This window comes from Pimephales promelas, chromosome 23 (assembly GCF_988280905.1).
Source record: "Pimephales promelas chromosome 23, fPimPro1.hap1.1, whole genome shotgun sequence".
Classification (NCBI taxonomy): domain Eukaryota; kingdom Metazoa; phylum Chordata; class Actinopteri; order Cypriniformes; family Leuciscidae; genus Pimephales; species Pimephales promelas.
The window spans coordinates 1,152,260-1,179,452 of record NC_142791.1 but is presented as its reverse complement, the minus strand read 5'-3'; the positions used below and the strand labels follow the sequence as shown (position 1 = coordinate 1,179,452).

Here is a 27,193-nt window from a genome sequence, read left to right as displayed (position 1 = left end):
CTCTAGCCCTTACGGTTTGGGCTGCACGATGCGTTTTAGGGGAGAATAATAATAATAATAATAATAAAAATCAATACAATTACAATAGGGTTTCAGCACTTCGTGCTTGAACCCCTAAAAATCAATACAATTACAATAGGGTTTCAGCACTTCGTGCTTGAACCCCTAAAAATTACCAATTTCAGAGCAATGGAAATGGATAATTTCAGAGCAATAAATCAGTATTTATCCCCCTATATTTTCTTTTAAATAGCCTGACTATGGAAGCTTGTTTCCGCCACTGAATAAAATAAAGTCGCAATTGTGAGATATAAAGTCAGAATTGTGAGATATAAAGTTGCAATTCTGAGAAATAAAGTCGCAATTGTGAGAAATAAAGTTGCAATTCTGAGAAATAAAGTCGCAATTGTGAGATATAAAGTCGCAATTGTGAGATATAAAGTTGCAATTCTGAGAAATAAAGTCGCAATTCTGAGAAATAAAGTCACAATTGTAAGAAAAAAAGACAGAATTGAGACTTTTTATCTCTGAATTCTGACTTTTTTTTCTCACAATTGCAAGTTTACATCTCGCATTTCTGACTTTATTTCTCAGAATTGTGAGATATAAACTCGCACTTGCGAGTTATCAGGTCAATTCTAAGGGGAAAAAGACAAACTTTATTCCCCTCAGAATAGTTTATATCTCACAATTCTGACTTTATATCTCACAATTCTGACTTTATATTTCGCAATTCTGACTTTATATCTCACAATTCTGACTTTATATCTCACAATTCTGACTTTATATTTCGCAATTCTGACTATATCTCGCAATTCTGACTTTATATCTCACAATTCTGACTTTATATCTCACAATTCTGACTTTATATCTCGCAATTCTGACTTTATATCTCGCAATTCTGACTCTATATCTCGCAATTCTGACTTTATATCTCACAATTCTGACTTTATATCTCACAATTCTGACTTTATATCTCGCAATTCTGACTCTATATCTCGCAATTCTGACTTTATATCTCACAATTCTGACTTTATATTTCGCAATTCTGACTCTATATCTCGCAATTCTGACTTTATATCTCACAATTCTGACTTTATATTTCGCAATTCTGACTCTATATCTCGCAATTCTGACTTTATATCTCACAATTCTGACTTTATATCTCGCAATTCTGACTCTATATCTCGCAATTCTAACTTTATAACACAATTCTGAGAAATAAAGTCAGAATTGTGAGACAAAAATTTTGCAATTACCTTTTTTATTTCTCATTCTGTGGCGGAAACAAGCTTCCACACCTTACATCCCAGCCCTAACTGAAACTGGCAAATTCATCCAGCTCATTCTGTGTGCAACTGTGAGCATCGGTGGGCTACAGACATGTCGTCTAGTAGGTGATGCAACAGACAGTGAGATCCTGACAATACACAGTTTTTGTGTAGTTTCTGTCTTGATATTCTCAGTGTTAACAATGTCAGGTGAAGATCAGACCTCAGTGGAGAAGATCTGGATTAAAGCATGACATTGATCTCAGCGGATTATTTATGGTTTGCAGCTGACGCCTCCTGTCTCCTCAGCTGTGTTTGAGGCCGGACTTGCTCATATCCTTCATGGAGGCGCCAGACTTTGCTGGTAATAACCGTAGTGTACTGAGGTAAAGCTGTGGATCAGATCCTGAGCGTCAAAGAAAAGAGAGGGAGGCTTTGTGCAATTACCGTGTGCTGATGATACAACGTGGTTTCTGTCAGAAGATGAAAGTCTTTTTCTTTGGCAATGTTTTTCTGGTCTCGGTGCTCTCGATTCACAAGTTCAATCGCAAAGAAGAGCAGGGGGGAAAAAGTCGTAAGTTGCGCTCTGTCCGCTTTCATTTAGCAGCGTGATTTTCTCAAGGAAGAGATCTTACGTTTACAACAAGCGTCCTTATATTCATCCATTCTCTCGATGCTTCGCTTCCGACGGGGGAAACGTTCTCGCTGGGAAACGCAGCTCAGCGGTGGGTTGTCGTGTTTGCCGGCCTGTTCAGCATGACTCATGAATTATGGATTCGGTGCGTTCATGTCAGCAGTCCCACAATGCCTCGCTTCTCTGGGGTGACAAGGAAGTGTGACGAAGAGTCTTTTCTCTCTCAGCAGAGGCCCGATCCCATCAGAATCTGATATTTCACAGTATAACAGAGCCGCAGAGCAGACGAATGGTGTGTATGGATCTGATCTCTGTGTACTTTAATCAGGCCAGACAGCTGTGGGAGTTTCATATGTCCTCGGAGTCTGTGCACGAGAACAGATGGCCACCCGCCCAAGGTCTTGGGCTCTTTTCAACCGACGCAGGAAATGAGAAGAGAGGCTGAATCGCTTCCTGATGGACGGAGGAAGAGAGTGAGATAGGAGTTCGACCCCTTGACCTAAAGAAGCTTCTTAGTGCTGTTTCCATGTGACAGCTGTACTGAGTAGAGCCCGACCGATAAAGGATTTTGAAGGCCGATACAAATATTTTTGAGTTTTAAAATCCGATATTCCGATATATCGGACGATATTTTATTTAAACTGGACATGATAGTCACAAATGTTGTCCTGCTTATTTGAGTTAAGAGAACTGATGGGGATGATCTTTTAATTGTTATTCAAGCAATGTATGTATCGTGACCAACTCAACGAGTGTAGAGCGCCCTCTGGTGGACAAACTATACAACTCCAACACTCGTGACATGGTTCAAGCGTGTTTCGTCCATTTTTTATTTTATTTTTGAAATATTCATTTATCGGCCATTATAACTGCCGATACCGATAGTTTGGAAAATGCCTAATATCGGCCGATAATATCGGTCTGGCGATATATCGGCCTGGCTCTAGTACTGAGGCGCCGTGTGTTATCTTTTTAGGGGTCAGCCTTGTGGTTCCCATGAGGAAAACGTCTTTACCATTATTTAGGAACCTGCATAAAAAGTTTCAGAGAGTTCATGGACACTGACACAGTTTGGCCTCTTGGGTAGTTTGAGCAACATAATTTGAACTAGGGTTTTTTTTTTTTAAATACACTACTATTAAAAGGTAAAATACTGTAAAATTGTGAAATATTTAAAATAACGGTTTTCTACTAATGCAGACTGATCTCATGAAGTAGCGTGTGTATGACACGCCAATTCGTATTTCCATTTTTGGCGTGCTATCAAGACGTGTGTTTATGAACGCCGTTGACTTAACGTTATTACTGTATATATAAATATATGACTTACCTCAACCCCGTCCCTAAACCTAACCGTCACTGGGGTTAATGGCATTTATGAGCGTTCCTTTACCATCCTAGAAAAGAAAAAAAGATCGCTCCCCAGATGTAGATCTACATTTTGCTTCGTTTCGCGCGAACATTTGAAGGTGTGTACAGACACGCGGAATCACTTGGACGTTAATGGCGTAGACATACACGCATACACGTGGATACATGCGGATAGCTCAGAATGCGTAGCGTTGACTAATGCATTCCTGTGATGGCAAAGCTGAAAAAACATTGCCAAAAAATTTAACAATTTTACTTGTACTACTTACTAGTATAATTTAAAATAATGGACGTTAAGGGATCGAAATTTATTCACAATCTCGGACTTAAAAAAATGGAATCGTCGATGCTGCCACGCCCCCGTGTCGCGTCCGTTCGGCTTGCCAAGCGGAAAAAAAAACGCGTGTTGAAGTGTTAACTTGGCTACAGCCATTCAAACGATAGCAAGATGCAGGAGACCCATCGACAGAACTTGAAACCACTCCTCTTTCATTGGAAGTTATTGGGATTTCCAGTGAGTAACACCGTGTCCTAACTACACGCGCCGCGACGCCGCGACACGCGATAAAAGGTATCTTTTCTATGTTAATCAGAGTTTTTGTCCTAACCAGACGCGACGGCGACACGCGAAGTTTCTAATTTAGAAACGGTTCCTATTTCTGCGACGTCGCGGCTGACAGAATGAAGAAATTACACTGGTTATGAGTACACATTATTTATTTTTAGTTAAAAATAGGTCATTGTGCCACAAGCGATACGGATAATTTACCTCAGATTTTGAAAGCATATAATATAGCGTTCAAAATGAACATACAACTGTACTTCATAACAAAATTAGTCAATGAGTATATTTTGTTAATATTATGTTATTTCTTGATTCGATTATGTCCGTACCCCTTTACAATGCGAGTGCGCTTTCACAGAGAGACTCCGCCCACACGCTGTTCTGGAATGGCTGTGATTTTTTAATTGACGTGTGGCGTCTCACACTCGCGTCGCGTCTAGTGTGGACAAACACACTTGCTGTCGCTGGAATTTTATCGCGTCGCGTGTAGTTAGGACACGGTGTTATATTGACAATGTTCGCGCTTCAAAAAAGCCCCAGTTTGCAGACATCCCAAGTCTCGTGGAAGTTCCGGGACCTCCTGCATATTGTTAGCGGCTCCCTGATGCACGCGAATTAGCTAAAATCGTCCGGGATCTAGAGCGTGCGAGACAGAAAAAACTGCGCTCCAAACTGCGTTGCGCGAGAGAGCACCTTGAGTGTGTGCCTCATGAAGCGCATGTAAGGCAGAGAGCTTCCTGATTGGCCGATTGATAAAAATCGAGAATCAAATCGAAAATGTAATCGAATCGAGGATTTGTAGAATCGTGACACCCCTAATGGACATGGATAGCACTAAATATTCTCCCTTATTTTGATTTCAAAAGAATTTGACGTGCAGATCTGACCTGTGTGTCTCACCCGTGTCCTCATCGGGTGTCGCTGGACTGGAGAGGAGGTAATGATGTGGAGCTCAGCCAGATGCGGGGTGGAGCCGGTTCAGTGGCGTTAGAGAAATCCAGAGTGGTTGTTTTAATTGAGTTGAATTAAACTGTTGTCAGCTACGAATGGAGATGAGAGAGGAAATATGTGCCGCTGATCAATAAAAGCCATTAGTCCCCTTCGACCGGGACTGTACGGCTTATTTTTCATTAAAGAATCTCATGTCACGCTAATCTTCCTTCTCACTCTCTCTCTTTGTTTGAGTTGGAGTTTAGATCTCGGCTCATTTTCAAAACGTGGCGGTCCATATATTTCTCTGCAAAAGAACGACATGGTTTGGTATGAGCCTTGATGAGTCTGAAATTTTCGTATGTGTTTATCAGTTAAACGTGTTATTAACAGCGTTAACGCAAACCCATTTTAACGGCGTCATTTTTTTATCGCGCGTTTAACAGTCTTTTTGGCCCATAGATATCTATATAAATGCTAGATATGTCGTCCACGCTGCTGGCCAAATTTGGAGGTCGACGTCTGCACCTGGCGGCCATCTTGTCACAGGCATCTCGCTCACTCGTAACATTGTGTTAGTGGTACATGTACTATTTAAATGACCATAACTTGCTCAATTTTCAAACGGTTTGTTTTGTTATAAACGTCAGAGATGTAGTTTTTACTTATGAATAAAAACTGTATAAATAAATAATCATCCAGATAATTATAGCCACGTAAATAACGTTTGTAAGAAACCAAACCGTTTGTAAATCCATCAAGATTTCCACGAGATAAGAGTATTTGTGTTCGTGCTCACTCATCTTACATCAGCTTGTCTGTGACAAGATGGCTGCCGGTGATGACGATGGAAACTCCGCCGTAACACATCTAGCCTTTATATACATATCTATGTTTTTGGCCTAGCAAACTTTGTCTTTCACATGCTTTTGCAACAGGACGCGGCCGGCGCTGTGCTATGCTATGAAACCCATTCATTTCAATGGCTTGCGCCGCCGCCGCGCGAGGACGTTTTGTTGCTTCGTCGACCAAAGGCGTAAGCGGATCTAGCTAGACCGTAAACAAAACAACAGGGACGCCGCACACACTCGTTTACAAGTTTGCGAGCCGGCCAAATAGTCGGTTGACGTTACGTTTTGAGTGGATGACGAGCGCGAGACGCCGAAATAGATGCTAATAAGATTCTGAATAGAAAGTTTAGTTTGAAAAAGTTGCCCAAAAGTTGCCAGAACTGAGCTTGTCAGGGTCTGAATCGGGCTTGAATTGGTTCGATATTGACACCACATCTAAAATCTACATCATGATTTTGAAAGGGTGGGACTTTTTTTTGTGTAATAAATTCTGTTTAATCAACATATTTCTTAGTAAAGTTACGTTTTGTATTGTCTAGCTATGACTTTAAACTATCTTTGGGGGGCGTAATACATAATACATATGTCATGCATAACATAACGTAACATTATTCTTTGCACCACTAAAACATGATAGCATATAACATTCAATAAAAACGGATTTTTGTTATTTATTCACGCGTTCCTACTGTATGTAATTAGATGTCTCAGAACATCTAAGCTCAGCAGGTTTGAACGCTTTCCAGACATTTAAAGGTGAATTAAAGACCAAAGCAGAACATTTCTAAGCTCTCTGTTGGTTTCGTTTCTTCATAAAGAGAACTCGTCGTCTCAAAAGGCGTGTGAGATTCGTTTATATCTGGCCCACTTCTGTTAACCTGCTATCAGACGGGGTGGCTTTCAAAGAGAATGCTCTGCGCTCTGAAGTTCCTCGCAGATTAATCTGAACCATTAAGCAAATGCTGCATAAATTGTCAGAGAAAAGCGGAGAGGAAGAAAACGAGACGAGAACAGTGGCCCGGTGACCTGAGACGGAGAAGCACAAACCCCCAGAGGAGCGTTCAGGCTTCAGAAAGCATAGCGGCGGAAAAAGGTTTTAATGTGAGAAAGAGCAAGAAAGAAAATTAAACTCTTCTACCTGTCTCCATGGAGTTCCAGGCGTATCTCAGTGTGTGTTTTAGATTTGTATGTGTGTTTTAGGAGCATGAAGTTGTGTGTGTTTGAGGTTGTGTGCTCAATGCAAGTTCATAATAATACGGCTCAGTGGAATCCAACAGCAAACATGTTAGCATCGCCATTACAGCAGGCGCCAAGGACTTCTGTTTGGATAACATGCCGAGAAGCAAACGACTCCCTCTGAAAGTAAGAGAGAGAGAGAGAGAGAGAGAGAGAGAGAGAGACAGGCTCATATTGCATTTGATCAGACATCCACGATTCAGACCATATGAAAACCCATCCAAGCTTATCATTTCCTTACAGCATCAGATCAATCCTTCAACACGCACCTCTAACAATAACTACACATGATCCACACAGGAGAAAATCATCACAATATTCCAGCATATTCTTTCATCTGAGATTAACGCAAGTTTGAAGAAATCCGAAGTGGTATCACTGGGGTTTTCTAGGAATAATTATTGTTATTTTTTTAATTTGCCCACCAAACACGAAATTCGCGTCCAAAATTTTCGCAAGTTAAAAAATAAATACGACCTCACGTTATGTCAATCACGCTTGCACAGAGAATCGTGCTGAATGAATTTCATGCATGGACTTTGCGAGTACGGATTTCACGGGAAGTTTCAGAGTGGGATGGTTTTTTTTGTTGTTGTGTTTTTCTTATATATAGAATGTTATCCACCATTTAAATTAATTTGTCGAAAAAATATGCTAATACAAAACAGTTATCGATCACAGAATCGTGGATAATTTTTAGAGCCAGACCGATATATCGGCAGATCGATATTATCGGCCGATATTAGGCATTTTCCAAACTATCGGTATCGGCAGTTATAATGGCCGATAAATGAATATTTCAAAAATAAAATAAAAATGGACGAAACACGCTTGAACCATGTCATGAGTGTTGGAGTTGTATAGTTTGTCCACCAGAGGGCGCTCTACACTCGTTGAGTTGGTCACGATGAATAACAATTAAAAGATCATACCCATCAGTTCTCTTAACTCAAATAAGCAGGACAAAATTTGTGACTAATCATCTCCAGTTAAAAAATAAATAAATAAATAAAATATCGACCGATATATCGGAATATCGGATTTTAAAACCAAAAAATATTTGTATCGGTATCGGCCTTCAAAATCCTTTATCGGTCGGGCTCTATATAAAATGATTTGAATGTTCATTGGTTGTCATTTTCTTTGTACTTGATTTGTTTTGAAGAATAATTAATTCACTCAGATATTGACATTTATTGATAATGATATCTAGAGAATATGACAGTTTCAAATTAGTTGGCAGTCGATATTGGATAAATGGTGGCTGATGTTTTTGTGTGAAAAGTCTGTAATATACAGTACAAATGAACCATAGATACTAATGTTCAAAAGTTTGGGGTCAGTGAGATTTTTAAAAAATAAATTAATACACTAGGGGAAAAAATGGTGTAGGATTTGTGTGTGTGTGTGTGTGTGTGTGTGGGCTTTAGGTGTTCCCTGCGTTATGGGTTCAAAATGTCCCCACAAAGATATATCCGAAATTCTTATCCTTGAGTGGACATTTATTTATTTATTTATTTATTTATTTATTTATTTATTTATTTATTTATTTATTTAATATGAAATACACTTTACAGACAGAAACTCTACATGCTTATACATTCATCCTCACATTCATACCCCAGAACATACATGAGAAAAGATAGACACACTTTACAAATATATTACGACAGAAGAATAAATATGATATGACAAAGATAGGAAAAACGACAAAATTTCACATAATTATAATATACATCCATATTATATTCATCCATTCTATTTTTACTTTCTGCTATTATCTTTTCCAAACGAAGATGTGACCGTATAACATTCTTAAAGTGATCTAAACACAAGCTTGATGATGTTTTTGTTTTTAAAAATAAACATTTTCCCTATTAATAAAATGGTATTTAACTACCTGTAAAATAACCAAGCACAATCGTTTGTGGTGTTATGGTAAGTTCTATTTTATACATCTTTAACCAAACTTGGACACTTTTTGAGTGGACATTTTTTGGTCCCCATGAAGAAAACAGCTTGTAAATCTTGTGCTGTTTTGTGAAAATGTAAAAATGGCTTTGGTTACGGGCTATAATATACAGTTTGTATAGTTTAAAAATCATGTCAATGGAATGTCTCTATAAAACATGGATTGTGGTGTTAATGAAATCTGGAAGTATACTGTAGATCCTATGCAACACAACATCATATGAGAGTTTGATCCATCGACCGTATATAAATGTCTGCTGTATAGTCACAGAAGTAGAGCTTTTGTAAGTTGTTAGTTGCAGGTGTGTGATTTAACATACAGACAGATCTGAAACCTACACACCGCCTCAGGAGCAGAGTAAAAAAAACTAGTGAAGACAAGACAGACAGAGAAAGAGGTTTATCCTCTGATGCTCTGCTCTATAAGCGAGATCTCTCTCATATATTAGCGGTGCGAATTACAGCGGCACAAACGGCTCGTCTCCGTCGCATTAAAGACCCCCCTGACAAAACTAGCTGTCATGTTAATCCAAGATGAAATAAATACAGCAATGCCGTGCCGGATTCAAATAAGAACTCCCGTGTCTGCCGTGACAAAAAAGGACTTGTTATTAAAAAACAGCTGGCACGGTTTCCCTACATCTGAGACATTTTACCTATTCTTTTCCATCGTGATGAAATGTGTCATATTATTATTGAAAGGGCATTTAAGAGAGATTAGGGCCACATCTGAAAGACAACACTGGAGATGAACGTAATTAAGCAGATACAATTGATTCAGTTCTTAAGCTCTTTATGCATTTCCATTTTAGAGCAGATTATCACAGACACTGGAGAAATTCAGTTTATTTTTGCTTTGTCTGCAACCTTATTACGTACTGTCTGCTGATAAAATGGAGATCCTCTTAAAGGTCTTGAAGGATCTGAGATGTTTAGGAAACGTTGGTCTGTTTCGTGGAGAGAAGCGATGTATAATGGGCAAACCCTAATTGCACACATTAGTGAGTTTTATATTATTATAAATTTGTCTTGTATTGTAATGTTTGTGAACTGAATGAATTTTTAAGTTTTTTGAATATTGTATGTGAAACTCTTGATAATTTCATGATGAATGATGGTGTAAATGTTATTCTGTAATATTTTGTGATTGTTGTGATTTAGCCCTTGGGACTACGGATGGAAACTAGCTTATACACTGTAAAAAGGAATATGCTTTATCTAATCAATAGAATTGTGGCAACAGAATACAAGCAATATTATTAATTCAGAATTGAGTAATAATTAATCAAGTTATTCCTTAAAAGTTAACCATTTAAAATGAGTAAAGTTCACACCAAAAAATTAAACAAAAATGTCAAATATTAATTAAAAGCTCTTTATTTTATATTGCCAACATTGAAGACACCTGATGTTAACAACCAGAATCACTGAAGGAGAAAACTGTCATTTTAAAACAAACACCGATCACCATAACGGTGACTTACATTTATATATATTTTTTTTTGGATTGTTGTTGTAAGTTTTACTAATTTTAAATGGTTAACTTTTAAGGAATTAATTTGATTAATCATTACTTAATTCTAATTTGTTACATTTAATTAATAATATTAGCTTGTAATCTGTTTCCACAATTTTTTTGATTAGATAAAGCATATTCATTTTTACAGTGTAGCTACAATCCGGCATATTTACATGCATGTATACCATGTGTGTCCATTTGTCCCAATCAAATCAAATAATTGTAATAAAAATCAATCCGAAAAGTTTTGTTGTACTGTATGTGCATATATGCCAGATGGAAGTCTTTGATTGCTCCGTTGCAAATGTTTTTGCAATTTCCAGTTATTATTAAAAGGCAAAAGGAAAAACATTGTTATTTTTTGTTGTTGCTTAATTTGATATTGCCAGCAAAACCCTGGTTTTGGCCAAGATTTTGTAATTTTTTTCAAGGAAGTCTGAATTTATCTGTACAAAATACCATAACATTTGAATACTAATATTATTGTTTTAAAATAAACTTTCTATTTTAATATATTTTTAATAAAAATGCATTTTTTTTCCTCTGATGGCTAGGCTGAATTTTCAATGCCACATGATCATTCAGAATTTATTCTGATATGCTGATTTGCGGCTCAAGTAAAATTTCTTATCATTATCAATGTTGTCCTGCTCAATATTTTTATGGAAAATGATCCTTTTTAAGGATTTTATTTTTATGAAAAGAACAGCATGTATTTGAAATGCATATTGTGCAGCAAATGTTTCCTATAAGGCGGCTCTGTTGGTTTTTGACCAGAGCCAGAGAGAGAAAGAGGATTGATGGGAATTTCTGTTTGGCCCTCACCTCCAATCACAGTCTGGAGAGAAAAGAGTCAAAATGCCATTACTTTTCTCATTACATTGAAAATGACAGAAAGCCCCTCTCTCTCTCTTTTCCTCAGTGTTCTATGTCTGCCTTTCTCTCTCGCTCTTTCCATCAGTCTGTCTTCCTCATCCATCTTGATTTTTCTCCATCTGTCTGTCTCTCCCTTTCTGTTTATCTGTCTTTAGTTTTCTTTCCACAGATTCTCTCAGTCTCTCTCGTTCCCCATGCATCTGCATCTCTTTCTTTCTCACTCTGTCCTGCTATTCATTCCTTCAGCCCTGTTTGCTCCTGGTATTTTCCTTTCTGAGTGATCTGATTATGTTGGCAGAGCTGAATACAGGTATAAACATGGTCACCCAAAACACATTTCAAGGTGCTTACACTGTAAAAAATAAACCGTAAATTTTACGGTAAAAAACCGGCAGCTGTGGTTGCCAGAACTTTACCATTAAAAATACGGTAGGAACGTTAATGGTTTTACAGACTTAACTTAAAATTTAAAGTAATAAACCGTAAATTATTTTCTGATAAAATGTGGACTTACCAACTTATTGATGTATTGATATCTGTTTTAGACTATTGTAATACACTGACAACCAATAATCATCACAGCAGTGATGAGAGTTACATGAGCAATCACAGCTCATCACAAGTGAATACTTGTATAAAGCAATACTTAATTAAAGAAGCTGCACAATGTCATTCACACAAACATTAAGCACCATCACGGTAACACACATGAAATTAAAAACATTAATTTAACAACATTAAATGTAACATATAACCCTAATGTACATAACTGATTAGAAAAAAAAACAATAAAACTATGAGGAACCATAGTTATTTCAACAAAAATACATCAAATGTGAAGTGTCACACAGGGAATTGTGGGAATGTCAATTTACGTTTTTTCACTGTAAATTATACAATGATTTGTTCTTTTTCACTTTCAAAAACTAAATTTAACGGTATTTTACTGTAAAATTATATCACAGTTATTTACCGTGTATAGTACGGAAACTTTCTGTTTACCAATTAACAGTTTTGCACTGTAGCATTTTTACAGTATTTTACCGTTAAAATCACGGTCATTTTTTACAGTGCAGAAATGCATGTATTTACATCATATTGTTGGTTTAAACGTCGATGCGCTCAAACCAGATTGTCAAAAATTCAAACATACTTTTGTGCAGATTTAAAACAGAATAACTTTGGTTCTCCCGTTTGCCTGTCATCAACATACAAACAGACCAGAGGCCATTACTTAAACATCCGATGTGGAACGATCCTGGTTTAATTGGATCTAATGTAGCTAAATGTAAATGATGGATGATAAATGAACAGAGTCACGTGAACCATCTCTGTTTGTGTGGTGAGACTCTAGTGAAGAAATCCAAACAGACAGGCGCAACAGCACAACGCACGCTTAATTTAAATGCGTTTGCAAATTTGTTTTAGTTTGTACTTGCGTTTCAGTTGTGCATTAAAGCTTCATGCCAAACTTAACACGTCGATCACCCTCTGTCTTCCCAATGTATTCATAGAAGAAAAGCTGTTGCCAACTTCTACTATGTAGGTTAATTATTATTTTAAATATATTATTTCTAAAAGTACTGTACATTTTATATTTTATTTCACATTTTATTCATTAGTAATTTATATTTAATTATTAAAATATTAATTTAACCCTAAAACCGTATTCTGGACTAATGTGGGCAAAATAGTTTTGATTTATTTTTAAAAAAATACTTCCCTTGATTCTACTTTTCCTAAGTTTGCCTCCTGAACACACACACTTTTTGTTTTGACTCAATTTTACAATGTTAAAACTCCTTAATCTTGTATTTGGGTCAAAAATGGGCACCCATAGAAATGAATGGGAAAAACTTCTTCTAAAATAAGCCAAAATAAGTCACTTCATCTTTAGGTTTTAGCTCTAAGAACTTATTGGAATGATATTTTAATGTAGTTAAAAAAATCAAAAAAGTAAAACTAGGGCTGTCAAACAATTAATTGTGATTAATCGCATCCAAAATAAAAGTTTGTGTTTACATAATATATGTGGGTGTACTGTGTATAATTATTTTACATATATAAATACATACACATGCTTGTATATAATACATAATATTTCCATATATGTACTGTGTATAGATTTATATATAATTTATATATAAATATTTTATATATAAATACTATTTTTTTTCTTAAATATACATGCATGTGTGTATTTATATATAAAATAATTATACACAGTACAACCCACATATATTATGTAAACACAAACTTTTATTTTGGATGCGATTAATCGCGATTAATCGTTTTACAGCCTTAAATAAAACATCAAAATAAGCATAATTTACATAGAAAATATGGTACTTTTTGAAGTAAATAAATTCAAAAATACCCCCCAAATAAAATAAAACACCATAAATGGATAGACAAAACTTTATCGAAGACAGTGATATAACATTAGGATCACACCTGAGTCCTCTGTGCCCACATTTGTCCACAATTACAGGATTAAGGGCTATAAAGTGAATACGGTTTGAGGTTTAAAAATATATATTTAACACTCTTTTAGTTATTTTGGTGCCAAGTAAAATGTTCTTTTTAATATAAAAATACAAAATTAGCATTTTTGTTTTAAAAATGTCAGCCCTTTGAGCATCTCTGCTCTCTTCCTTTCGGTATCTCTCTCTCTCTCTCTCTGTCTCCCTCTGTTTCTTCGCTCTGCTATCGATCGGTCCGCTCTGATGGAAATGTGCTTTTACTGGCTGCTGCTGGTGGAGACGGTTCAGGCTCTTGGATGCTGTCAGACGCTTTCGCAAAGGAATGAAGAAAAATGAGATGAATAGATTGCAGGGGCCGGAGGGAGGAGGGAAGGGAGATATCGGCCGCTCTGCCGTTCGCTGGGAGTTGCAACGGAGCTAAATGAATACTGACATATTTATATTTATTTAAATTAAAGTTGTTGTGGCACTGTTAATGTCAGGAGGATCTTATTTACATACCAATTAGCAGGTTTATTAACCGCTTTTCGTGTTGATTAATATAATTAGCGTGCAGATAAGTGAATGAGAGGATGGCGCCGGGGCTGGTGGTGGTGGGGGTGTTTATAAAAGGAAAAAAAGAAATCCTGATTTGTGAAGCAGAACAACGAAGCAGTCACTCGTGTTAAAACATTTTCTCATTTCTCCAAGTATGTTTTTGTACCCAGAAAGACAATATTTTCACCTTTTCAACATGTGATAAATATACTCACCTAAAGGAGTATTAGGAACACCATACTAATACTGTGTTTTGCCTTAATTCTACGTGGCATTGATTCAACAAGAAATGTTGGCCCATATTGATAGGATCGCATCTTGCAGGTGGGCACGAAGCTCCCGTTCCACCACATCCCAAAGATGCTCTATTGGGTCGAGATCTGGTGACTGTGGCGGCCATTTTGGTACAGTCAACTCATTGACATGTTCAAGAATCCAGTCTGAAATGATTCATGGTGCATTATCCTGCTGGAAGTATCCATCAGAGGATGGGGACTTGGTGGCCATAAAGGGATGGACATGGTCAGAAACAATGCTCAGGTAGGCCGATGCCCAATTGGCACTAACGGGCCTAAAGTGTGCCAAAAAAACATCCATTACACCACCACCACCAGCCTGCACAGTGGGAACAAGGCATGATGGATGGATTCTGACTCTACCATCTGAATGTCTCAACAGAAATCGAGACTCATCAGACCAGGCGACATTTCTCCAGTCTTCAACCGTCCAATTTTGGCGAGCTCTTGCAAATTGTCGCCTCTTTTTCAGCTTGAATCAGTCGGCCCGTTCTCCTTTCGCATTTTGGCCCACAGGACTGCCGCATACTGGATGTTTTTCCCTTCTCACTCCATTCTTTGTAAACCCTAGAAATGGTTGTGTGTGAAAATCCCAGTAACTGAGCAGATTGTGAAACACTCAGACACCAACAACCATTGCTTAAATCCCCTTTCTTTCCCATTCTGACATTCAGTTTGGAGTTCAGGAGATTGTCTTGACCAGGACCACACCCCTAAATGCATTGAAGACACTGCCGTGTGATTGGTTGATTAGATAATTGCATTAATGAGAAATAATCCTTTAGGTGAGTGTATATGGATTTCGTTAGAGCCTGGATAAATTAAAGGCCTTTTAATAAAATTACACATAATAGCTTTGCCTCTATAAAAAGCTTTCTGATGGATAGTTGTTTGCCTACAGATCTGTCCCTTATGCCCTCACACAGCCTCTCGCCGCCATGGTAACAATGGACATGCCAAGGTCTCCTATAGAATATGCATCAGTTCATCTTTGTCCTGGTTGGCTGAGGAACCAAGGGCTCATGAGTATTTACCGAAGCGCAGATGTTTCTGAACCCTGTGAAAGAATATGTAGATTTGAGTCTTGAAATCATTTCGTAATTTGTTTGAGTAATTAATTATTTTAAGAAAGATAAATACGTATCTGATTGCAGCAGCCGTAGTTTGAATGCATGTTTTTGAGGACTGTAATTTCTCGTCTCGTCTGACTTGGCGGATAAAATGGTCATCAGATTGTTTTTCGAGTGTTTCTATATTGATTACCGCAAGTCAGAGACAGAGAACATTTGCAATGGCCATTTTGTGATGCATCATTAGAGTCTTTCTCTAGAAAGCAGTATTTGAAAATGCATGCACACAGAAACAAAACGTCGTAATGCAACATATATGCCAAGAACAGCTTTCGCTTCATTCACCTCACCTCTTTTTCCCTCTTTATTTCTATTCTGGAAAGCTTGGGAATGTTCTGTGCAAGAGGAAGTGTCGGATACATGTGGTGTGGTGTGATGCGAACTGATCCCGGATCAGATGAGAGATCATTCGCTCATGCGTTACGTTCTCGCCCGTAAGACGGGGAACTCCTCAGCGCTTGTCTCCCAAATCTCTCCTGCCCGCTCAGGCTGGATTACGTCTCCCGTAACTCCATTTCAAACACAAATCAAATGCGCTTCTCTTTCAGAACGGTGAATTATTGATGCTGTGTGTGTGTGTGTGTGTGAGCTCGATCCCTGGAGAGTTTTCGAGGAAGAGGAGAGCGAGGGGTTTCTCTCTCTGTGCTTAATCTATGTTTAATGCGAACTTTGAATGCGTGTGTGTGTGGATGGATTTGAACAAAATAGACAATGGATTTCCTGATACATCCCAGTACCCACACGCACATATATTAGCATTAGCGTTTGTCTTTCAGGTTTTGACTCCTAAATCCTCCTAATTATGTGGTTTCCTTATTCAGAAATGTTATGCTATGTATACAGTAAGTACATGCTTATATTTTGATAATTCGCACACTTGAGTCCTTAAAGCAAATTTAATAGCCAAGCTTTCGGTCACAAAACCATCCTCAGGGCATACACAAACTCAATGTCACATTCCACTTGACTGTGTTCAAACTAGGGATGGGCAACGATTAATAAAATAAAAGTTTGTGTTTACATAATATATGTGTGTGTATTGTGTATATATAAATACCCACACATGCATGTATATATTTAAGAAAAATGTGTTATTAATATATCAAATATTTATATTTATATATAATATTAATTGTGAATAAATATATATTAAATATATACATGCATGTGTGGGTATTTATATATACAAATATATTTAAGAAAAATGTGTTATTAATATATCAAATATTTATATTTATATATAATATTAATTGTGAATAAATATATATTAAATATATACATGCATGTGTGGGTATTTATATATACAAATATATTTAAGAAAAATGTGTTATTAATATATCAAATATTTATATATAATATTAATTGTGAATAAATATATATAAAATATATACATGCACATATTTCTTAAATATATACATGCATGTGTGGGTATTTATATATACAAATATATTTAAGAAAAATGTGAAATTAATATATCAAATATTTATATTTATATATAATATTAATTGTGAATAAATATATATTAAATATATACATGCATGTGTGGGTATTTATATATACGAATATATTTAAGAAAAATGTGTTATTAATATATCAAATATTTATATATAATATTAATTGTGAATAAATATATATAAAATATATACATGCACATATTTCTTAAATATATACATGCATGTGTGGGTATTTATATATACAAATTAATTATACACACTACACACACATATATTATGTAAACAAACTTTTATTTTCGATGCGATTAATCGCGATTAATCGTTGCCCAACACAACAGGACAATCAACAGTGATAACCCACACCGGCAGAGGCCAGGTAGGACCATTTGTAGTCCAATGGTGGGAGTTGTAGTTTTTTAGGTGATCAACCCTAACTCCACAAAGTGAAAAAGTGAAAAACACAACAAGAAACTCCTTCAAATATATTTTGATAATTGAAAGTTTCATGACTGATTGTGTGTCACGGAAAGAGAGTTGACATTTTCAGGGTGTGTGTGGGTAATTTCAAGGTTCCCACTGTAGTGTAAATATCAGTGAATTTGATTATTAGTGTAAATTGTCATTCATTAAATTCTAAAAAGTTTAGTTATGCTAGATTGTCTAATTATGCGCAGCTGCTAATGTTCATCTATAAAATGATTAAAAATGCTCCTCCATAATCACAAATGACCGGAAAAGTCACGGTGGAATGGATGGAAATTCATTGGTCAGAAGGTGTGTGAACTGGCGTTGTGGTTGATCATCCGCCGTCAGGGTGTGTTTCCTTTCCTGTAAAATCAATTTCTCCCCTGCTCAGATTAATTATTCATAATTCCTGTCTTTATGGCGTTTGATATGTGATCTCACCTGTATGAATGTGTCTGCCCTTTTAGGCATGTTTAAAATCATATTGACATTTCTGACTGGAACATAAGCCGCTTTCACCCGTGTGTGTGTGTGTGTGTGTGTGTGTGTGTGTGTGTGTGTGTGGAAGCATCTTCTCAAACATTTAGCTGCAGCGAGTGGACTTGTCTCATTTATTTCTACAAATATGAGTCCAGTAGAGTTTCACTTCTCCTTTTAGAGCGATAAGAGCTCGGTCTGCCTCTTCAGCTTTGCTTTCAGGAGCACAGAGGTGTGTGTGTGTGTGTGTGTGTGTGCGTGTGCGTGTGTGTGTGTGTGTGTGTGAAGAGGTCCTTAACCTCCCATCAGATAGAGGCAGAGGCATTTCAGCAATCCAGTGACAGACACTTTTGAAAAAGACTTGCATTTCGACACTGATTTGACCAGCTCAATGTGGTGTGTGACTCATTTCTGATCTTCTCACAACTTCTCTGGCGTCCTGTGTGTGTAAACGACAGTATACAAACACACTTAAACTCCAGGAGCATGTTTTTAGGTCTTTCAGGTGTTTGTTTTAGAGCCCGACCGATAAAGGATTTTGAAGGCCGATACCGATACAAATATTTTTGGGTTTTAAAATCCGATATTCCGATATATCGGACGAAATTTTTTTTTTTTATTAAATATTGTTGGATTTCACACACGTAGCTAACTTTTCTGCACAAGATACGTTTGATACTTTTTCTCAGAAAAACAGAGCAATTTTTTTTTCTCATGAAAAATTAACTCGTTAATTCAGAAAAACAGAGTAGATTTTTTTTCTTCAAGTGAATGCAATACGCCTCCGTACTATCCCTTAACCCTAAACCTACCCAACCCCATTGTAAATTAAGTTTATTGGCAAAATATACAGACTTTCAGCTGCTTGCAATGAACAAATCAAACAAAATGAATTGAAATGGCTCAATACAACAAATGTTTCCAGTGTTTTTCCCAAATTCAACTGAAAATGGAACTTTTAATGACTTCTGCGGAATTAAAATGATATTAATCATAGTGATTGCTGCATAACAACATTATCCACAAATGCATTGTAAGACATTGTGAATGCATTAGAGCCCGACCGATTAAGGATTTTGAAGGCCGATACCGATACAAATGTTTTTGGGTTTTAAAATCCGATATATCGGCCGATATTTATTTTTTTTATTAAATATTGTTGGATTTCACACACGTGTAAAAGAAAAGCTAACTTTTCTGCACAAGATACGTTTGATACTTTTTCTCTATGTCTAAATGTTCGCTCCTCGCAAGTATAACTTACATTTTACAATGCAGGGACTGTAACTAGAGATATGCTAGCTATAAATACAGTAATCATTACTTTATTTAGGCAGAAAAAGTTCATTGTGGTTTCCAAGCTCATTAATGTTAACGTTAGCGGTCTTCCACTGATGATAGTGGCATTAGCTAGCTTTGTGGTTAGCTAGTCTATGATGAGCCATAATTTAGCAATAGATAACATCATACTGCAAATTGTAAAACATACATTTTCAATATAACAGGCCAAGGAGAGATGATTAAAGCATGTTTCGTCCGTTTTTATTTTATTTTTTAATTATTCATTTATCGGCCATTGTAACTGCCGATACCGATATTTTGGAAAATGTCTAATATCGGCCGATAATATATCGGTCTGGCTCTGTTTGCACACAGATGTTTGAGGAATCACATTAACCATTCATAGATTGCTGGTGTAGACTAGACTGGGAATAGGATATCGAATATATATGATGAGATATGATGTATTAGATGAGACATGAGAGATGTATGGCAGTGTTAATGTCGTTGACGAAAATTGTTTTTTTACAGACGAAAACGAGACGATAACTGAATAAAACCTAGTTTTGAATGACAAAATCTAGATATTGAATCATTAAACTTAAACATTTTTAGAAAAATCTATGAAAAGAAAATTTCACACTATTTTTGTGTTGTGTTTTTCTGGTAATAAAATGAAGACATAAAACACAAATTTAATCATTTATCATCAATTTTTAATCATATGAAATTAAATAAACAATGAGCTTTACTATTAAAATTAAAACATGGATTCTTCCTCAAATTCAGTTTTGATGATCATTTATTTGGATTAGTGTTATTATTATTATTACATTGGGACGCATCTAAATATACCTCAGTAATATATTTCTGTCAAGTTAAACCGAACTTTTATTTTGACGGGTTGCCTTGAAGACCTTCTGAGTTTCTGTGTGTTTGTCATGACGAGAGTTTTTCTCAAATAAAGCGGTTAAATGATCCCGAAGTGACTTTCAGAGTGGATCTATTGCATTCGTGTCTTCACTACATGCAGGATTCGTGTTTAAATAAGATTCGTCTTTGTGGTTTAATCTTCACACACACTTGTCTACATCACGATTTGACTTCAATGTACTGAACCGCTTTTATTTATTCCTCAAAAAAAATCTGCGTTATACAGTAAATTACGTTTTTTATGACTGGATTTCGTCAGTATTTTAGGGGGTGACAATGGTAGGGGAAACGCTTGATTGGTCTGATCTGATATGATCTGGACTGGTATGGTATCATATGGACTATCTAGATGGATTTTGGTGTCCCAAAAACATTGTAAGCCGAAGCATTGCCACTAATAGTCTCTAGTACGATCAACTTAGCTCACAATGCTTTTGAGAAACGCTGCCCTGATCTGGTCTGGTTTAATATGGACTGTTAGACTACTAACCTGGTCTGATATATAATATGGTGTGTGGACTGAATTGATGGATGTGTTTTGGTATAGTAGAATGGACTGGTCTGCTCGGATATAAGATGTGATGTGATATAAATGACTATAGACTAGATTGGATTGGTTTAATCGGATGAGATGCATGATACTGTATAATCTAGACTAGATTGTGTGGTCTGGTATAGTAAAGTATGGATGGACTGGACTGGTCTTGCCTAATATATGGGGCTAAAACTACAAGGCTACACTGTAAAAAATTATTGTTGGTTTAACTTAAAAAAGTTTAAGTTGATTGAACTGGAAAAAGTGAGTTAATACAATGAAGGAGATTAATTGAATCATCAGTAACTCAAAATAATAAGTTATCTCAACTGAATACATTATTATAAAGTTGATTTGACGAAAGAAAATATGTTGCGATAACAAATGTAGACTGGTGTAGTATTCACGTATGGACTCATCTGGGATGATATTATGTGAAATGAACCACAATAAGCGAGTCTAGACTCTGGGATGGTGTGTGAAGTTGATTTGATATGATAGACGGGTATAGTAGGGTCTGCTGTTGTCTGTTCTCGTTTCCTCAGGCTCAGCTTTGCTTCCAGCGGTTGACCCATAGTTTCAGAAATATGTCTGTTCTTATTTTGTCCATGATCGAAGTGTTTAACCTCACATTGCTCCAGGTTTGGATGTGTGTATGGGCTGGTGCTCGAGTGGGCAGTGCGGGTTTGACTCCTGTTGCTATGATATTTTAATTCTCCTCTATTAAAGACACATCATGACCCCTGTGTGTGTGTGTGTGTGTGTTTCTACCCACCAGCCTCATACTAGGGTCCCCCGCTGTGCTGGACAGTCTGTCTCTTACACTCAGACAACTCCTCATGTTACCTAGCGACCGTATCCAGGAGGCAGGCAGTGCGCGGACACATGGACCGCTATGTCTTCCCTTGAGGCTGACTCTCTCTCTCTCTCTCTCTCTCTGGTATTTTTGTGACTCATGAAGGGAAAATTACTCTAGACTCTGCCGTCTCTCTGCAGGATTGTCTGTGTGTGTCTGTGTGTTCTTTTAAGAATCTGCCTGCATCATTCAGAGGTTTCTTGTCATTAGAGTCCGACCGATAAAGGATTTTGAAGGCCGATACCGATACAAATATTTTTTAGTTTTAAAATCCGATATTCCGATATATCGGACGATATTTAATTTTTTAATTTTTTTATTTTTTTAAACTGGACATGATTAGTCACAAATGTTGTCCTGCTTATTTGAGTTAAGAGAACTGATGGGGATGATCTTTTAATTGTTATTCAAGCAATGTATGTCTCGTGACCAACTCAACGAGTGTAGAGCGCCCTCTGGTGGACAAACTATACAACTCCAACACTCGTGACATGGTTCAAGCGTGTTTCGTCCGTTTTTATTTTATTTTTTGAAATATTCATTTATCGGCCATTATAACTGCCGATACCGATAGTTTGGAAAATGCCTAATATCGGTCTGCCGATATATCGGTCTGGCTCTAGTTGTCATGCAGTTGTCCTGTTAGCAAGACACTGGAAATACAGCAAGGCGTCAGTGCTGCTCTACAGAAACTTTGTAGTACATTTGTTCTGACGGAAATGTTCTTATTCTTTTTATTGATGATCGGGTTTTCTTATCAATGTTTGAAAAAGAATCTGATGTTTTATAATTGACGAGAGTGATGCAATACTTAAATTCCATAATATAAAGAGTTCCAATGACTTGGATCTGGATTTGATTTTAGATGCATTAGAGAATGAAATGGATATATAGCACTGAATTAATCTCAACATTATCTTGACTGCCTCAATTGCTGACCTGTGGTGAATCGCAGAACATTGTCGTCCTGGTCAAGGACCAAATTAGCAAAATGATCATCTCCTTTTAACACCATATGCTTGACTCATGAGTGTGTGTTTTGTTTGTTTTTTCAGGTTGAGGATGCCATGCTGATGTTTGATAAAACCACAAACAGACATAGAGGTAAGAGCATTAACATTCTTTAAGTAATAATGCAAAATATAGATCTGAGAATCATTTAATGCTGTAGATGACACATAGAGCTTTGATTACTTGTTGTTAGCTTTGATAGTTCACTTTGAAATTAATTTTTGGTATATTTTAGGGCATCCAAGATGTAGGTGTCTTTGTTTCCGCAGTTCCGTAGTTTCAATTTTGATATTTTTAGGTCAAACCGTTCTCTGTCAGTCATATAATGGAGGTCTATGGTCACCACCTCAAAGAGCATGCACAGAGAAGTCCAAATTAAACATGATTTAATGACTCGTAAATGTAAGTACACATTGATGGCCTAAGACACGAAACGAGCGGTTTGTGTGAGAAAACGAACAGTGTTTATATCGTTTTGTTTTGTTTATTAGTTTTTTACACAAATAGCGCACCCAGTAATCTGTTTTGGCAGTGCACTATGCCTAAAACGTGACAAAAAATACTGCTATTAATACTGTATTTAAATTACACCTGAGAGGGAAAGGTTTAGTGTGAACGAGTGTAAGTGATAAAGATGGTGAATGTTTATAAATGTGTGTGATATTATGTTGTGTGAGCGCGTATCCTTCACACACACGGTCTCCTTTCTCTCCCGTGTCCTTCATGCCCTCCAGGTGACTGTTAAACTGCTGTTAAAAGACGCTCTTTGTCCGCCTCCATTCTTTTCTCCCCCTCTTTTCCTCTCTCTCTTCTTTCACTAAAGAGACAGCAGCAGAATCTCACTGGCATTTTCAGTCTGAAATGAGGATGATTGTGTTGGAAATTGAGCTCCAAAGCTCCATCAGTCCTGCTACCCCAATGCATTGTGGGAAGGTGCATTGGCTCTCCTGTGGGCGCATGAATCAGGGATGTTATTCAGACGTTGAAGCGGTTTTGTGGCAGGAATTCATGCTGTTAATTACAGATGTAATGGTGTGATTTTCATCAGGGCTCTGCTGGTTGCTTTTGTGAGCCGTTACAGTGAATACCCAAAGGCCATACAGCCCTCGCTCTGCCAGAACGCACACTGTGTTTGCAAGAACATGGTATCATACAAACCAACATTTATGGCATGTTATTTTTTTTTTAAATTATAGATATCATACACATTGTGAAACAATTAATGTTTTAGAAATGCATTCTGGGTTCAATGTTCAAACATACTTTTTCAGCTGCTTTTAACAGTAATCGTGAGACTTGTGGCATTACTTGTGACGAGGTGAGGAACTCAGCCGTTTTGGGATATATTTTTACTCGTCTATCTTCTAAATCTTGAAAAAGTGATTATAAGACTTGCATTGTGGGAAATATTGTGATCCCTAAACATGCTTTACATGCTTTACAGTGCATCGAGTACACATTGCATTCTTAGCATGGCCAGTAGGGGCGCTGTATTGGGAATTAGCTGAAAGGGATACTTCAGGATTTAGCATTAAGATTTGTATGAGTCGAAAACCTGTAGTATTTTCGTATTACCGTGCTTTCCCCCCTCATATCCCCCTGAGACGAGAGATTTATGTATTTTTTGTCTCCTATGACACAAAAATTGTCATTTTGAGAGGTTAAAGACTCCAGTCAGTAGTCGGGTCTGTCCCGCATGTCCTCAACCCGCCCATAGAGGGCGATCTCACTCACAGAATGAACACATAGTGTCGGCCATCTTGTTTTGGAAGCTAAGCTAGCAGGCTCTTGTTCTGTGGAGAAAGCTGAGTAGTCGGGGTTCCCGTCCTCTTTTTCCCGTCGATGTCCGGGATTCAGCTTTTGCTTTTTCATTGTTTACATGCACAGCTTTAGTTTCAATCGAACTGAATTCGTTCCGATTGGTGAATCTGCATGTAAACGCTAAACAAGTGATCGGTTGATGTGCGTTTTAACATCGCTAAGAAAATGGCGACTGTAGAACGCAAAAGCCCAATCCCGGACATTTTGGGCCATCTCAAACACATTTTCAGGCAGACTCATCACTTGTAGCCTAGACTTGTTTACAGATGGATGGATGGATGGATGGATGGATGGATGGATGGATGGATGGATGGATGGATGGATGGATAGATAGATAGATAGATAGATAGATAGATAGATAGATAGATAGATAGATAGACGGACGGACGGACGGACGGACGGACGGATGGATGGATGGATGGACGGATGGATAGATGGATGGATGGATAGATATATAGATGGTTGGATAGATAGATAGATAGATTGATTTATTGATATCATTGATTGATTGATTGATTGATTGACTGACGGACGGACGGATGGATAGATGAATAGATAGATGGATGGATAGATGGTTAGACGGATAGATAAATAGATGGATGTATGGATGGATGGATGGATGGATGGATAGACGGATAGATGAATGGATGGACGGACGGATGGATGGATGGATGGATGGATAGATAGATAGACGGATAGATAGATGGATGGATGGATAGATAGATGGATAGATAGATAGATGGATGGATGGATAGACAGATAGATAGATTGATAGGTGGATGGATAGACGGACAGATGGATAGATAGATAGATTGATAGATGGATGGAGGGATGGATGGATGGATGGATGCATAGACGGATGGATGGATGGATGGATGGATAGATCATCATTTCCGATCTGTTAAGAAGTCTCCAGCAGGACTTGAATCCAGCCTCTCTCTCTCTTGTCCTCCGTTCACTGCAGTCATTCACATATTTCAGTGTGACATCTAAAACACTTGTGTAATCCAAACTCTCATTTCCCCGTCAAACAGCTGCTAGCGTCCGGCAAAAGGTGCTTTAGTCTCGATTTGTTATTTTGTCTGCTGGTGTAGGAGGGCACTCACTCTTAATGCAGTTTGAACACCGCAGCATTAGCGTTTCCTCTACAGTGCACTGCTACTACATTTTTGTTCAAGTGCATTTTCCCTAAAGAATGCGTTTTTTCTCATCGCAACAAAAGACGCTGTAGCGCCGTCACACCTGTAATTCCCATGCTGCTTTTGCTCGCCCAATTTCCCTGAATATAAAAGTCTGCCAGGATGATGAAAGCGGGTGTAACGTCACGGGTGCTGACGGTCCTGCTCAACAGGCTCGATTACAGCTGGAACTTGGTGATTTTCAAATGATGTAAGTAAAAGTAACAGTGTCTCGGTTTGATCAACAGAGAGCATGAATTATGACTTTTATTGTTGAGCTGCATAGAGAGAAGAAAAGGAGAGAGAGGAGCAGGTGTTGGGCTGAGTTAGGAGTTTTTGGCCACGGATGAGGTTTTGTTTTGTGTGTTTCCGGGATGCTCCAGAGGACAGGATTGTTCCTGGAAGACGAACAGAAGGTGGTATTGTGTGTCTGTAATCTGCTTACCTGGATCAACGTTCCCTGGACTCACCAAAGTCCCCAGCCTGTGTGTGTGTGTCTCTGTCTGTTTGAGTCTGATAACTTTGTGGCATATTACTGTATGTATTTGTGTGTGAGTGCTTTAAGGTTTGTCATTGATATTCTACTTTCATTCAGACTGATTGTAGAGAGCAAGATGGTCAGATCCACAATCAAGAGCAGGACATTTTCAGCTCTGTCATTTAAGAAACACTCTCTTTCTTTCTCTCTTCATTTCTCTTGCTCTCTTACCAACTAATTATATATATATATATATATATATATATATATATATATATACAGGGCTTGAGACTAACACTCATATGCAGGTGTATTTCAGCAGAGGCGTGTAACGCAGTCACTCCTACTCGCCACTTTGGCGGGCTGAATTATATATAGGCCTAATATACATTTTTCAATTGCAGTCTTATAAAAAGGCATCTGATGAACTAAGTGCAATCTAGTGTTATAGATTTTTCGTCACATTTCGATACTGAACTATATGAAACTTTAAATAAAATTTTTTTAAAAATCGTAGCTTCACCGGAATGGTCCGAAACTTGGTGACTTTGATGGTACTTGGTATATGAACACCCAAAAGAATTGGGGACAGGATTTGAAAAGTCTAAGTGGTCGTAAAAAAAATAGTCACACTCAGGACCTTCGGGTCAAAAATGACCCGCATAGGAAATGAATGGGAAATTGGCAAAAATGTGAAAATACTGAGTTTTTTTTTGTGCGTACAATCTACAAATCAGCAACGATCTTGAAAAAAAGCACACAATAGTGAAGGGGTGAACCTATAATACATCAAGAGTGCAAAACAGACACATCCACACACACACACACACACACACACAAAACACACCAAAAAATTCAGATTATACATGTGTTTTGCATTTTTAAAAAGCTCAGTTTGTCCACGAGATTGCATCCATCTAATTTCAAAAATTGCTTTTATGAGGCCTAGGCTTGACTCCAAAATGAATTATTATTTTTTAAATATTTTTTTCTATTATATTCAATGGGGAAAAATTTGGTCATAATTATTGCAT

General features: G+C 37.3%; 1 protein-coding gene across 2 annotated transcripts in view; it reads left to right on the top strand.

Annotated features, from left to right (window-relative positions):
- The window catches only part of msi2a (musashi RNA-binding protein 2a), a 225,030-nt gene that overhangs the window by 90,961 nt on the left and 106,876 nt on the right, over window positions 1–27,193 (top strand). For both annotated transcript variants that reach the window (XM_039675722.2, XM_039675723.2), the window contains exon 7: window positions 22,727–22,775. In XM_039675722.2, the coding sequence (XP_039531656.2) occupies window positions 22,727–22,775 (49 nt within the window). The remainder of the gene's footprint in view (window positions 1–22,726; window positions 22,776–27,193) is intronic.